At 34.4% G+C, this 12,942-nt stretch overlaps 1 protein-coding gene across 2 annotated transcripts in view; it reads left to right on the top strand.

The window, feature by feature from the left end:
• The window catches only part of GNAT3 (G protein subunit alpha transducin 3), a 45,435-nt gene that overhangs the window by 25,424 nt on the left and 7,069 nt on the right, over positions 1-12,942 (top strand). For both annotated transcript variants that reach the window (XM_019746884.2, XM_019746885.2), the window contains exon 5: positions 1,168-1,296. In XM_019746884.2, coding sequence (XP_019602443.2) covers positions 1,168-1,296 — 129 coding nt within the window. The remainder of the gene's footprint in view (positions 1-1,167; positions 1,297-12,942) is intronic.

The following is a 12,942-nucleotide window of genomic DNA, read 5'->3' as shown; positions in this document are numbered from 1 at the left end:
AGGGATAGAGTGGGACACAGATGCACTAATGGAAGAGAAGAAAAGGTAGGAATGGCTACAGTGTATAGGTTCAGGTTTCTGTCCCCAGGAGTGCTGGCTCAGGGGTGGGTCAGCAATTTTACGCGTTAGTTCCAGTGTGAATCAGCAAGAAAGTCAAAAGGGTCTCCTTTTATGGAGTTAACTGGATATAATCATGGCACTTAATAAAAATTGTTCAGAGTCCTAGCCTAGACAACCAGTGGAGAAACAACACAGCAACTTTCAAATTATAATGGGAAGGGGTGACCGGTTATATCAGTTAGTTAGAGCACGATGTTTGTAACACCAGGTTTGCCTATTGCCACATGGGCCGTTGTGAGCTGCACCCTCCACAACTAGATTGAAACAACCACTTGACGTGGAGCTGATGGGTCCTGAAAAAAACACACTTAAATAAATAACAGTTAAAAAAATAGATTTAAAGGAATTTTTTAAAAAAAAATTTATAATGTTAAAACCAATCACTTTTAAAACCCAAAGTGCCTAAATACAAACTACAACATTTTGACACTAGTCCAGGGACCACCATTACCAGGTAGCATTTGGGGGGATGATGAAAGTTCTATAAAGAGAACTTTTCTCTCAAACATCTATTTACCATGTTTCCCCAAAAATAAGACCTACCCCGGAAATAAGCCCCAGTTAAGATCGTCAGCTAGACGAACACATTTAGTATGTTATGACGATGTTCCAGAAGAAGACATGACTGTATTTGAATAAATGTAGATTGTTATACATGAAAAAATAAGACATTTCCTGAAAATACGCCCTAATGCGTTGTTTGGAGCAAAAATTAATGTAAGACCCTGTCTTATTTTCAGGGAAATATGGTATACACCAACAAATCTATCACACATGCTTCGTACAATACAAGCTAAGGCAGCATTTATCTGCTTACCTTTAAAAGAGGCCCCTACCCCAGAGCCATCTGTGTACAACACTCTGCGCTCGGCAACATCCCAGTCCCCAGGCTCTTGTAATTCTGATTAGCCGAGTTAGAAAATCACCCACCTAGAGTTTAATAATTCTAATGGACCCTAAACAAAAAATTCATTTTCACTGAATCTTGGTATCTTCAAATGCAAAGTTAAAAGTATATGTGTTTTATTTTTCTTTTGTTTTTATTAGCTACCTTAATGATTTGGATAGAATAACAGCTCCTGGATATGTTCCCAATGAGCAAGATGTTCTACATTCTCGAGTGAAAACAACTGGAATCATTGAAACTCAATTCTCCTTTAAAGACTTGCATTTCAGGTATGATCAAATATCTTTTCTAACTAGGTATCAACAGAAATATGCATCAGGTTCCATATTTCTTCACAGAGAAAAGCGCTAACCCATGTTCAAGTGCAGTGGGTCCTTGGGCATGTTCACTAGGCCCAGTTTACTTTGTACCACTGTCCTTTATTGCCTTCCTGTAGCCATGCACATAAACCTTCATCCTGAGTCTTGTCTTTCCCTCCAAGAAAAACACCTCTGTCTTGAGCAGTTGGGAACTCAATTTTATTTTCCTCATACTTGAAACTGATACCCTACTTTGGGAAAAAAAAAAGAAATACATTTAAATAACATTTAAGCAACAGGTGTCAGAGATCCTATTTCCTTTGCCTTCCTACTCTTCCATTTGCTTGAAATATTCTTATTACTTTGTTTCCTTAACTTAAAAATGCAAATACTAGAGAAGAGAATTATTTGAATGTGATGCTATTTACTAGAACAGCAAGGCCTATTTTATAAGAATTGTTTGGGTATGAAAATGAGTCCACTGTTTTCATTGCCCTTGCATTATCAAGATCTTCCTAGAAATTTTATTGCAAAATTACTAAATTACTATTCCCAGAAATAGAAATCCATACTATAGTGTTAGAAAACGTCCCTTAACACTTAAGCATCTCTCCCTACGAATTGTGGATAAGATGGAGTATTAAACATGAAAACCAGGCTCTACATACAACCTTTAGTAAAGAAAAAAGTCAATAAAATATAGTCATTCACATACGCAATAATGTGAATACTTTTAAAAAGTAGAAAACCTAGAAAAAAGTGACAAATCATTCACATCAATTTGTGAGGAAAATTTTATTTCAGCAGGATAAAAGCGTTAACATATTTTAAGTATTAAAATGGGTGATAAATAATACCTAATTAAACTAGTTATTACATAGATGGCCAAGATATTTTCAAGTTAATATGGAAAAAAAGTTCTTCAAAATTTATGCATAAATTTCAGGCCCACAAATAGTTATTTTTCTGAAAAATGAGACAACGATCAAACCAGTATAATGGGACTGCAAAGACTGGGATCGAAGTTTCTTCAGCCCTGTCATCACTGTGGTGCTGGTCCCCTTTGGCAGCAACTTTCTCCAGAACCAGATCTTTGATTCAGTTTCTGGGATTTCCTTTGAGACCCCACGTTCAATTGATTCTTCCCTCTGCTCCTCCTAAGCCTATCAAAGCATTTTTGACACACTCCGTTTTCATTCTTATTCTCCTTCTCCTCTCCAAATTTCTCACTGAAACACAGACTTGAAGCCAGGTGTAGGCCTTGAGTCTAGTCCTACCGAGTTTCCAACCCCGGGCTCTCTATTTGTTAGCAGCAGTTGTTGAGGAACAACATTACCTATTCTCTACTTGTCTAATGAGTTTGCTGTAAAGATTAGATGACTAACGTAAAGTTCTAGCAGAAAGTTATAACCTGATGTTAGCTTATCTTGCATACATTAATGAAGTTTCTGGAGCCTAGATTGTCTGGATCATAAACCAGTTTTAAAAATTAATGTCACATGTTGAACACCTAGAAGTTCACAGCCCTGGTCATTCTCTATAACACGGACCAATTTAGTGTCTTCTATCATAAATAGTCACTATCATAAATTATCTTCTTTTATTTATCTCTTCCTTGAACATTCCAAGCCTTAGAGCCTTTGCACTTGCTGTTTGCTGTGACTAAAATGCTCTGACCTTGGATCTCTGCAAGGACTGGCTCCTTCTTATCATTAAGTCTTCAAATTAAATGCCATCTCCTCAGTGAGCCTTGACCATCCTATCTATTAATCATCCTTGCATATCCCTATCACTACCACACAGCAGTGTGCTGGTAAACAGACTCTCAGGCGCAGGGGGAAGAGGAAAGACTGATTTGTGGCCCTTGTTGATTTCTTTGGTGTAAACACCATGGCAATGGCCAATTTCAACCTACCAACATGAAGTTGCTAAATGCAGAGTTGGGGAGAAATGCAAACAAACAAAGCTCTTACTAGCCATGCCAGTGTGAGCGGGTACCATGACACTATAGATATATCACACTATTTTTTTAATCTTTTTTAAAACTTACTAATATCTGAAATTGCCTTGTTTCTGTATCAGTTTGCTGTTTTTATTTCTGTTTCTGCCTCAGATGCTCTGGGCTCCAGAGGGCCAGGGGTCATGTCTGTTTACCACTCTATCTTCTGTAATTATCACCATGGCTAGCACAGAGTGGGCATACAGTCGACTCTTGCTGGATGAAGAAATGTACCATGCCAAACACTCTATGTATATTATCTTTACACCCTCACTGTAACATGATGATTGGGACATTGCTATGAGTATGTAGGGTAAAGAATCAAGAAATGGAAGCAAAATAAGGTTAAAGAGTTCCCCAAGATAATACATAGAAGTGCTACAAATGTGAACAGAATGCGCAGATTTCTAACTTCTTACAGTGCATATCACTGATGGGCTATGGGTAAATTCGGGCTGGAATCCATTCTTTTTTCTATGAAGTAGGTGCTTCTTCCAATATTGTTGATCATTCATAATACCCTTCAGAGAGAAGGAAGGAGGAATTAAATGAAATGCCAGCTTGTTGAAGAGATATCTTTGAGTTGGAAAGGTTCTGTGGGACTTCACAAGTCTGTGCTTCTAAAACGGAGATAGGTGATGATTGCCAATGAACACACAAAACCTCAGAAATCATGTTCATTTCCTGGAACTTCTATTTCATCCACTACTAAATAACATAAATATTCACAAATTTTAAAAACAAATATTCTGAGCAGAATACAACATTTGCTTTTTTTTTTTTTTTTTTTAATTAAAGCATTGTTTTGAAGGTACATTTCCCAGAATAGACCGCTTCAGATTATACCTCTAGACCTCCACTGGTGCATGACCATTTTACTGTTCTGTAGTTCTGTGGTTAATTTTGTGAAGCATTGTCTTAAGTCATATAGGTAACTGTTCTCCTATTTTGCTTTCATATATTGCTGGCCATTATGGAGGAATGAGAAATGTCTTGCTAATTCTCTATTACAGTATCAATGCCAAAATGTATGGTATTTGTGAAATGGATTGTGAACCCCAAAATAAGTTAGCACTTATTTTGACGTGATATTTTTAATACTACACAACTACTACCTCTTTGCCATTCAGTAGAGCAAGTGTTGAGCTCTTTTGTTTCCTTTATAGCAGGGATATCCAAACTTTTTTCAACGTTTTTTACCAAAGGCCATATGCAGTAAAATACACAAACAGGCGGGCCACTCACTCAAGGTGAAGTACGTATTGCCTCACCTGGCTTATTTAAGTAAACTAAATATATTTTTGGAATTTGCTGCGGGCCAATTAAAAATGGATTGCGGGCTGCAGTTGGCCTTCGGGCCGCAGTTTGGACACTCCTGCTTTATAGGTTTTGCTTTCTTTCTTACTCAAGAGGGTGTGTTATTAAAGCCATCTTCTATGAGAATGCATGGAATTTCTCTAAAAAAGTATTTAAACAGTAAAATTTTGAACATGTTTAAATTTTACTATAAAATATAAAAACACAATTATATTTTTTATGGAACTCTTTAAACCATTTAAATATGTTTTTAAGTTTAGTCATTGCAATTGAGATATATTATTCCCTTAATAAACCTTACAGTTAAATCACCTTTTGGGGGGAAGTACTGAATAAAATTATCCAAAAGCATACAGGTTTTTGTAGTATAAAGTTTTGTAGTATTTCTATACAGAAAGTATAAAAATAATGTACCTTTCAACTTCATTTTAGTAAGTGGCTAGGTATTCATATATATTCACAAAATATATTGCATTAGCATTGATTTGTATTCACATAGCATAAATCATCCTATGACTATTCAAAATTAGACTTAATTTACATATTAAATTAGAGAACTCCAGAATTTTAAACAGAAACTTCAAAGTGAAAAATTATTTCTGCCAAAGTACTGTATCACCTTCATGTATCATCTAATTTAATGGAAATCACCTTAGAATTCTTATCAAACCAGAACTCCAATTGTCAAACTGATGAAATAAATTATCATTAAAGATATTAAAGTCCATATAAATGGAAAATACAATGTAAATTTGAGCCCATTTTTGCTATAAAATAATTCCACAGAACAAAGAATTTATCGATATACAAGGATTTATTAAACAACTATAGAGAAGTCACTTTCTCCCTAAGTGCTCTATGATTACGAAACAGAAATTGAAAGAGCATAAAACTATAAGGGAGCCAAGGAAAAGAGGTCAGCAAATATTACAGCATAGAGCTGTAGATTTTGTAAGTTTAACGTAGCTATTTTCAACAACATTCGAGTGGATCCAATATGAAATAAATTATAACTTTACTGAATTTGAAGTTGAATCATCCAGTGTGTTCATGTCTGTGGGGTAGGAGTCATCTTAGCTCAGGAACAAATGAGTCTGGTGTCTACACAGCAGCTATACTCAACTTAGCTTTGTTATTCTTTATGAGGTCTCTTAGAGCAATAACTCATGTACACTATCTATTTGTTTCAGGTATGTTCATGGTTAATATTACCCAAATAATCTATATAACATAATGTGTAATTTATTCTAGTGATGTAATTTATTTTAATGACTTAATTAGTTGAATTATTCAATAATTAAATAATTATCTAGTGGGCATTTAAAGTTCCAAACACACACACTTAGTAGAAAGTATACAATGGTCTGAACACTGAACAATTATGGAAGTTTAGAGACCCTGGCTACTTTACATTTCGATTTTGTTGTTTTAACCACAAACAGTTAAGGAATTTAGAATGATTTCCATGCATATATGATGTGTCTGCAAGTATCCACCCTGATTTTTAGAACTGGGCACAAGAGAAAGACTTCATCAGGTCATTTTGCTATGACTGGGTAGTGATGACACAGATCCACCTATTGGTCCTGTCATATGTAGCCATCTAAAGAAGTTATACCAATTGAGATAGAACCAAATATCTGGAATAAATCCCACTCAACAAAATAGTTTAAAATAAATTTCTACTCAGATTAGATCTTATTATTCTGTGGTCAAATAAACGAAGATGTCAGAAAGTATGATTTTTCTAAGAGAGTCACATCCCTACAGGATGAGCAAAAACATCCAACAGATAAACTAGCTGCAATAGCAATATTGATTTTTAGCTATCCTAAATTATACAATGATTTTGCAAGCACTATAAAGGGCAGATTATTTAATAACAATCTCTTCTGATATGAAGTATGAATAATATTGTGTGGTAAATATTTAGCCAATTTTTTATCTTAAATCCATAAAACTCAGCAGCTTTCCCAACTGTTTAAAATAGACTATAAACTCAACTGTTTAGTCAACTGTTTAATATAAAGCCATAAAACTCTGATGCCTTGCCCTATATTAATGCTATGGACAACTTAACAAATCAGTATTCAGCTGTCACATAAAAGCATTAGTGGTCAATTTTTAGCTGCATCATACATTTCAGGCACTTTTTTTTTAAATTTAAGAATCCTAACTTTAATATCAGACTTTATAAGGAAATATGTATTACAAAACAACAACAACCCTTTACCTAAAAATTAGGATTCAAGTTCCATTCAATATCATTTAGGTGCTCTGGTTACCTTAATTATTCAGGGAATTAAGAATATTCAAGCTGTATCATATGTCCATTCATTAATTGTACATATAGATTTGACCAAACCAAATGTTCATCAGCGAGCATCTGTGTTTTTCACAGAATGGTCATGATGGAATACACACACACACACACACACACACACACACACACACACAATACTTCTTCAGTGAAATATACTGATAAGGAAATGCTCTATTTAGGGAATCTCCAAATAGTTTCAATAAGCTATAATGCTTTACACCTTTAAAATAAGCCCAAAATTAAAATTTAGAGGAAATGCTGAATTGAGAAGAGATGTGTGAAAAATAAATTACTACAGCAGCAGAGAAAATTATGTAAATTTTCTTAGGACTAACATAATATCCAGGAGAATTAATATAAAAGCAAAACTCCAGCCATTGGTATGATTTGCTAATGAGCATTTCAGGTCAATAATGTTTTTATTACTAGGGACTCCCTGTAAAAATTATTTTAAAAATTAAAAAACTTTCAACATGAGACAAATAAGATTATCTTCTCTGAAGTAAAATATTTAGTTAACATGCAGGAAATCTGAGCAATTATCATAAGTCACCTGAAGAATATACTCAGATTTGCAAGATTTGAATATAATCATTGAAAATATAAATGTGATTATAGGAAGAACATATCCGTCAGATAGAAAAAAAAACATAGAAATAGCAGCTACAAACAAATGCTAACGCGACTAACCCAAGCCCTGTTTAGTTGAGAAAACTTAATCAACGTATCCTGGAATTTGATTCCTACTGCACTGTCATCCCAGCTGTGGAATTTGAACATTGGGCTTTCCTAGTACAAATATTCCATTCATCCCATGACCTTTATTCTGATTCCATGATTAGTTAGCTCTCCATTATAGGATGCCCACTATCGAATCAAACCCTGAGGAGAGGATTAGAGCCAAAAAAAAAAAAAAAAAGAGGAATGAATTATAGAGGTTCTTATGTGTTAGAATTTAGTGCATGGAAATACAAGGGGTGGTTTTAATTTGAAAGCCCCGCGGGAGTTTAAACCTAGTGATGTGCACTGCATCCTCAACTCATCAAGTTAGTCCACAAGTTAATACATTTTTGTTCAATCACAGTATCACATTTCTTTGCCAACAAGATTCATCATGTGTTTATATATGATTAAATGAAAAAATATGTGCAACACCTAGACTCCAGATGGTCTACACTTTCTGTATTAAAAGAATGGAACAAAACTCCTGGAAAGGGGAGTTTTAAATTTTTGCCCAGTGACCTGTCTGACAACACATACAACTACTGTCTGACCTGAGGCAAGAAAGATAGACTCCACAGAAATAATTGCAATTAATTGATGAGTGTTTGATAGCTAACTGTAGAAACTATGTATTTCCTGGGGACTGCTGGTCTAAGTAAATGGATTTAAATTTAATGAGATTCACAACAAAGCTTGACAACTTCCACAGCATAATTACCATTCCCACAGAACCTATCATGGCACCTGGCACTTAGCAGCCTTAACAAATATTAGCTGAATTAATAAGCCTTGGGCTAGCTGCTTAAAGGGCTGATCTGAAAAATAAGAATAAGAATCATACATACCTTATAAGTTTATGGTAACATTTAAATGAGTTAATTGTTGTAGCTTATGCCTGGCAAATAGTAAACTCTTATTAGTTGTGTTATATTAAGATTAAAACATTATCATGGTGATATGGAAATTTATGGAGGAAATAAAAGTCGTGATCTGAACTATTTCCATTTCTCCCACAATTTATAGTTTATTTTAATAAAGGTAGTTTCAATAAAGTAATAAAGCTCTATTTTTTAAAATTAAAAAAGACTAAAATTCTTTTATGTCAAAAGTAATTTTATGTCAAAAGTAACATTGTCTAAAAATTTAAAAGTCTGAATGCATAGTTATTATCCTTTATATCATAAGAATGTTGACTGATTTTTAAAAATTAAATTTGTTCGCTAACTTTCACATAATACAACCTCTACCTCCATTTATATTGGTAGTCTGAAACTGTAGAGGGTTTGGATATCAGCAGCACATATAATAGTCTTTATTGACACATTTAAATTTCTAAACCACATAACTATTGAACTCTTAAATATTGCCTTGAATACTGTGATTATCTTCTCTTTTAATCTACTACTGAATGGAGTGATTTGAATTGGTGCATTATTCTATCTATCTATCTATCTATCTATCTATCTATCTATCTATCTATCATCTATCTATCTATCCTATATACAAGTATATTTGAAGAATTTTAGTTCCATATACCTGTTCTCTACTTGGTTGACATGTGAAATGTGAAGCATAAAGAAATATAATGCACGGTACTTTCAATTATCTTTAATAAGCCAGCCGATTGACATTTATTACTCTAAGTATAGTTATTACCTTTGAAATCTCTGTACAACTTGAATTCTTCTTGGTAATATCTTTTGATTAAACAATTACATAAGCCCCATAATTTCATGCTTTGCCTCTTTTCCTCATCAAATCTATGTTCTGGGAGCGGCCAGCTGGCTCAGTTTGTTAGAGTGCAGTGCTCTTAACAACAAGGTTGCCGGTTTGATCCCTACATGGGCCGGTGTGAGCTGCGCCCTCCACAACTAGATTGAAACAATTACTTGACTTGGACCTGATGGGTCCTGGACAAACACACTTAAAAAAAACATCTATGCTCTGGACTCAGATCAAAGTGATCTAACATAAGAGCGAACAAACCAAATGAATATTGTTAATTCCCTATGCAAAACTCTCTCATAGTCTCCCCTTGACTGCAATATAAAATTTAATCTTCTCTTGTAATACAAAAGCCCAGTAAATATATTTCTGGCCTTACACCATTTCTGGCCTCAGACTTCTTCTTGCCTAACACCTTAGAATTCTTCTTGCCTGATACCTCAGACTTCTTGCCTGCTCAAATCATTTGCTCTTGCTGTTTCCTCTGTTACCTCTACTTGGGACATTCTTCCCTAGACATCTACTTGGCTTAATCCCTCAAACCTAATTTTCTTAGGTTTTTGTCTAACTATCATCTTCTGCAGTTTCTAGTCACTCCATTTCAAATTACAAACCACCCCCTACACTCCCTATCACATATGTGTCCTGTCTATTCACAAACACATACACACATACCACTATCACCACCAGATTAGAAGCTTCTTGAGGTTGAATATCTAATACCTGACACAATAAATAAATATTTGATGAATAAATGAATAATTATCAGGCCATATATATATATATCTCAATATTTTTCCCTTAATCTTCATGTTCTCAAAAATATACATTACTTGCTTACTTCAAAAATGCCATGTTCTCTCATTTCTTGATGACTTGCACATGCACTTTACATAAAAACACCCCCTCCACCCCATTGACATGGAATGTATTCATTTATTAGCAAATATTTATTGCATGTCTATTATGTGTCAGGCATAGGGAATATACATCACTGATAAAGAAAAGGTCCCTGTCCTCATGAGGCCACTATTCTATTAAACAGGTAAAAAATAAACCAGTTAACAATTGATTGTGACAATTACTATAAAGGAAATAAAGAGAGCGATGTGATGGAATTTAAATGAGTGATGGGGAGAGCCTTCTTTGTGGAGGAGATATTCATACTAAGACCAATTATTAAGTTGAGAAAAAAGAAGTGTTACATAGGGAAAAGGGAATCATGTCACGTGGGAAGGAGACAAAAGTGCAAAAGTCCTGAAGTAGCAAAAAATCAGGTTTATATTAAAGGAACTGAAAGAACAGACTTGTGATTGGACTGTATAAAAAGAGGAAAGTGGTATGAACTAAGCTTGGAAAGGTAAGTAAGAGCCAAAACAGCTAGAGCTTTAGTGGTCATCAACCAGTTTGTGTTTGATTCTGAAGGGAAAACAGAAGCCATTGAAAAGTAGAAGTCTTTTAGTGGCACTGGTGACAAACATTGGTGGCTTACACAAGAGGAGAAGAGTTGAAAAGAAGAAGATGAGTTAGAAATTGCAGTTTGGATATGTTCCATACAGAGGATAAGGGGAAGGGAGGGATTAAAAATGTAGCTCCGTATTTAGCTGTTATGTCCACAACGGTGCCTTTTCCCAAAACACCAAAACAGAGGAAAGGCCAAACTTTCAAACATCTTCTCTGAGTAAGTATTATGATCCTTCAGGCTGACTTATTTTCCTCTGGGTTCACATTCTCCCTTGCATATTAGAATATTTATTAAATAATAATAACCTATTTATTTTCTCTCTACAACAGAGAACTCTTTGAAGATAGCAACTGAATCTTTCCATTTTTGTGTCAGTCCGTAGAAGACAAAAAAAATAATTGTTTTCTAAAAAAATTTTATTCGATTTATTTAAACTAAAATACAAAAACAAAAGTTCACCATTTCTCCCACCTCCACCTCCTACCTCTTGCAATCACCACTCTGTTCTGTGTCTATAAGCTTGAGTTAATTTGTTTGTTTCTTAGATTCCACATATAAGAGATATCATACAGTATTTGTCTTTCTCTGACTTATTTAACTTAGTATAATGCTCTCAAGGTCCATCCATGTTGTTGCAAATGGCAAGATTTTCTTCTTTTTTTCTAGCTGAATAATATTCCTTCATAGATATATGGTTATCCATTCATCTATCAATGACCAATTAGGTTGCTTCCATATCTTTCTTGGCTATGTAAGTAATACTGCAATGAACATGGGGATACAGGTATTTTCTCAAATTAGTGGGGTTTTTTGGTTAAATACCAAGAAATAAAAATGCTACATCACATGGTATTTCTATTTTTAATTTTTTGAGGAACCTTCATACTGTTTTCCATACTGGCTACATCAATCTACATTCCCAAAAGTCTTTCCTTTTCTCCACATCTTTGCCAGCATTTGTTATTCCTCATCTTTTGACAGCAGCCTTTCTAACAGGTGTGAGGTAATAGCTCACTCTGGTTTTGATTTGCATTTCTATCATTATTAATGAGGTGGGACATCTTTTCATGTAACTGATAGCTATCTGTGTTCTACAGAAAAATGTCTTTTCAGACTTCAGCACATTTTTGAAGTTTTTTTAAATTAAAATATAGCTAACATACAATATTATATTAGGTTCAGATATATGTCATTATTATTCAACATTTATATACCTAAAGAAGTGATCACTATGATAAGTCCAGCAACCATCAGACACTGTACCACGCTATCACAATATTATTGACTATATTGCCTATGTTGTACATTACATCCCCATGACTTATTTGTTTTATAACCGGAAATTTGAACCTCTTATTCCTCTTCACCTTCCCCCCTTTTTAATGTTTCAATTACAGTTGATATTCAATATTACTTTATATTAATTTCTGGTGTACAATATAGTGGTTAGATATTTATTTAACTTAAGAAGTGATCCCCTGACTACTCTAATACACACCTGGAATCATACATAGTTATTACAATATTATTGACTATATTCCTTATCCTATACTCTAAAGCACTAGTTAGTAATAAGAAATTTGTACTTCTTAATCCCTTCCCCTTTTTCCCTACCCCCTAACCCACCTCCCATCAAGCAACCATCAATATGTTCTCTGTATCTATGAGTTTATTTCTATTTTGTTTGTTTGTTTATTTTGTGCTTTAGATTCGACACATAAGTGAAATCACATTACCTCTGTCTTTCTTTGTCTGACATACTGCACTCAGCACAATACCCTCCAGGTCCATCCATGCTGCCATATATAGCAGGAACCCATTCCCTACCATAGCTGAACAATATTCATATATATATATATCGCTTCCTCTTTATCCATTCATCCATCAACAAACACTCGGGCTGCCTCCACATCTTGGCTATTGGAAATAATGCTACAAGGATATATGGATGCACATGTCCCCTGGAAGTAGCATTTTGAGATTCTTAGATAAATACCCAGTAGTGGGGTTACTGGGTCCTTCTCTGTCTCTTGTTAAAGCCTTTGTTTTAAAGTCTAATTTGTC

The sequence above is a fragment of the Rhinolophus sinicus genome, linkage group LG09, assembly GCF_036562045.2.
Source record: "Rhinolophus sinicus isolate RSC01 linkage group LG09, ASM3656204v1, whole genome shotgun sequence".
NCBI lineage: Eukaryota > Metazoa > Chordata > Mammalia > Chiroptera > Rhinolophidae > Rhinolophus > Rhinolophus sinicus.
Note: the sequence above shows the minus strand (reverse complement) of the source record. Positions and strands in the feature narration are given on the sequence as shown.